Genomic DNA, 2,358 nt, shown 5'->3' with positions numbered 1-2,358 from the left:
CCCAGGTCGGAACAGGGAGAACGTAGGAGCGGACATCCAGGGCTGGAGGTGGCTGGTGGAGCCTCCAAAGGGCCATGAGAACAGGGAACGGCCTCTTCCCTTGAATTGCACGCAGTTTCTCGATGTTTCAAATTCCCCGCTGGGTTTCCCCGCTGCAAACCGGTCTGGGCTTCTCTTGAACTTGCACAGACATAAACCAACCTGCACTAGGGAGTTCCGACCCTCGGTTATTTATCAATGCGCTGTCTCTGCCCCTTGCCATCTCCTCACGGAAAGTGTCTAACGCTCTCCTCTCTGTGTACGAGTGATGCTATCAGGAAACAGCTGGAACCGAGAGGGTGACCACCTCTTATCCTCCAAGTCTGCCAGCAGCTCTGGGAATGCAGAGCCAGACCCTGTCCCACCACCCTCCCTCCCTCCCTTCCCTTGGGACGAGGGACCAGAAAGAGCTGCATTTCCCAGTGTGTCTGAGTTTAATGAGGGTGCAGTAAAGGTCAAGCAGGGACAGGGTGATTTAACACGGCCCTGAATGGGTTGCCTGAGGTGGGCAAGGAACAGGACAGCAGCCCCAGGACAGAGAGAAGGGGACCCTGGTGTGCACTGATGGGGTCACTCAGGTCCCAAGGAGAGAGGGGGGGTTTGAGCCTTCAGCGGGGGCACGAAGGAAACCAGTGAAGGCTCCAGGGCTGCTGCTTCCTCAGGGCTCTTCTGATCCAGGGCAGGTAGTTGGAGATGCGGGTGTAGACACCGGGTGGGTTGTTGTACCCGAAGGAAACGATGCCTTGTGCCACCTTATTGCACACCAGGGGCCCAGCGGAATCTCCCTGGGGACAGAGAGGCTGGATTGAGAGACCTGTTCCCCAGGACCAGGTTTCACTTTGTTCCCTCCCTACCCTCCTGCCCTCCAAGCAGAGGAGCTGGGGCTCTGCCCTGGGGCTGCGCATGGACCGCGGTGTCAGGGCACCCAGAGAGCTGGTCCGTGTGGGAGTTACACATCAAACGTTGTCACCTGCGCCAGCAGCCCCCGCTGCCCCAGGACCCTCCCGCCCCATGGCCGAGCCCCCAGCCCCTCGTACCTGGCTGGCGTCCCGAAGCTGGTGGAAGCTGCCGGCACAAACCATGCCGGTGTCGAGATGCGGGTAGAAGAGGATGCGTTTCCTGCGGCTGTAGACGGAGAGTTGGGTTTCAAAGAGCTTGTCGGTTGCCTGGTCGTCATCGATCAGGCCCCAGCCGGCTACGCTGCACTTGGTGCCCGTGGGGAGGTCACTGCTGGTCTTGGGCAGTGGGATGGTCTTGACGTAGTCGTTGAGAGCGGCCTTTGCTGTCAGCTGGGGAAAAACAAGGGTTTTGGAGAAGGCTACAAGCAGGACAGCTGAAGGACACCATGCACAGAGCCTGGGGAGCTGCTGCGAACATGCGGCTCCACGCTCTGCCCTCCCAGGTCCCTCCAGCGCTCGTGGCCACAGCAGCTGCGGGTTTGCAGAAGCAGCTCCCAGCAAGGCTGTGCCCTGCAGCCCCACAGCCCCGCAGCCCCACAGCCCTGCAGCCCCACAGCCCTGCAGCCCCACAGCCCTGCAGCCCCGCTGCAGCACTTCTTGCCTTGAGCAGCATGGTGTCGTTGGACATGGTGTCGGGGTCGTACGCTGGATGCAGGTGATACCTGAGGACTCCCCGGACCTGCTGGGTCTTCTCTGGCTCGTGGATGTCGTGAGCCCCCAGGATGACCGTGGCGTTCCTGGCCGTGGCAGCAGAGAGGAGAAGGGGGAGAACAGGTTGGGTCTTACCCGTGTTCCTCCCCTTTAGCAGGGAGGTGGAGAGCGGTGCTCAGCACAGCAGGGACGGGACCTGCTCCAGAATGACTCCAGCGAAGGAGCTCACAAGTTCGGGTAGGAAGAAGGCGCTAAAGCCCCTATGTGAAGTACTCACCCCATGCAGTGTGCAGCTGTCATCACCCAGTCAGGGGCCACCAGGAAACCCCCGCAGGCGAACGTCCCGATCTTCAGGTACGCCATGTAAGGGTGGGAGTGGGGCCGAACCTCGTGCCCCCCCACAATGTGACCTTGTAGAGCACCTGCAAGACACCCCAGGGCAGGATGAGCCGAGATCAGAGCCCAGATCAGCAGCAGCCTGTGGTGCCCCCGCCTACCGGCGCTGGCCCAGGGGCAGGAAAGCAGGAGCAGCAGGGCTGGTGGTGGCCAGGGCTGGGACATCTCTTCCCATAGATGGATGCTCCTCCAAGGTGCGTCTGAGTCTGAGTCTCCTGGTTTTATATCCTGGGCCAGCTGCGCCCAGCAGCCAGGAAACCATGTGCCCGATGGCCTGATGGCGCTAATCAGAGCCACACAACATCCCGGTGGG

At 61.2% G+C, this 2,358-nt stretch overlaps 1 protein-coding gene across 1 annotated transcript; it reads right to left on the bottom strand.

The window, feature by feature from the left end:
- Nucleotides 1-513: 513 nt before the first annotated feature.
- LOC136113079 (mast cell protease 1A-like) lies at nucleotides 514-2,210 on the bottom strand. The gene is made up of 5 exons (XM_065857998.2): nucleotides 2,147-2,210; nucleotides 1,927-2,071; nucleotides 1,600-1,735; nucleotides 1,077-1,328; nucleotides 514-824 (listed from the first exon to the last, which is right to left on the bottom strand). The coding sequence occupies exons 1-5, from the start codon at nucleotides 2,208-2,210 to the stop codon at nucleotides 648-650; spliced, it is 774 nt and encodes a 257-aa protein (XP_065714070.2). The 3' UTR covers nucleotides 514-647.
- Nucleotides 2,211-2,358: the final 148 nt, after the last annotated feature.

The sequence above is a fragment of the Patagioenas fasciata genome, chromosome 27 (assembly GCF_037038585.1).
Source record: "Patagioenas fasciata isolate bPatFas1 chromosome 27, bPatFas1.hap1, whole genome shotgun sequence".
In the NCBI taxonomy this organism is placed as follows: domain Eukaryota; kingdom Metazoa; phylum Chordata; class Aves; order Columbiformes; family Columbidae; genus Patagioenas; species Patagioenas fasciata.
This window is presented reverse-complemented; position numbering and strand designations above follow the sequence as displayed.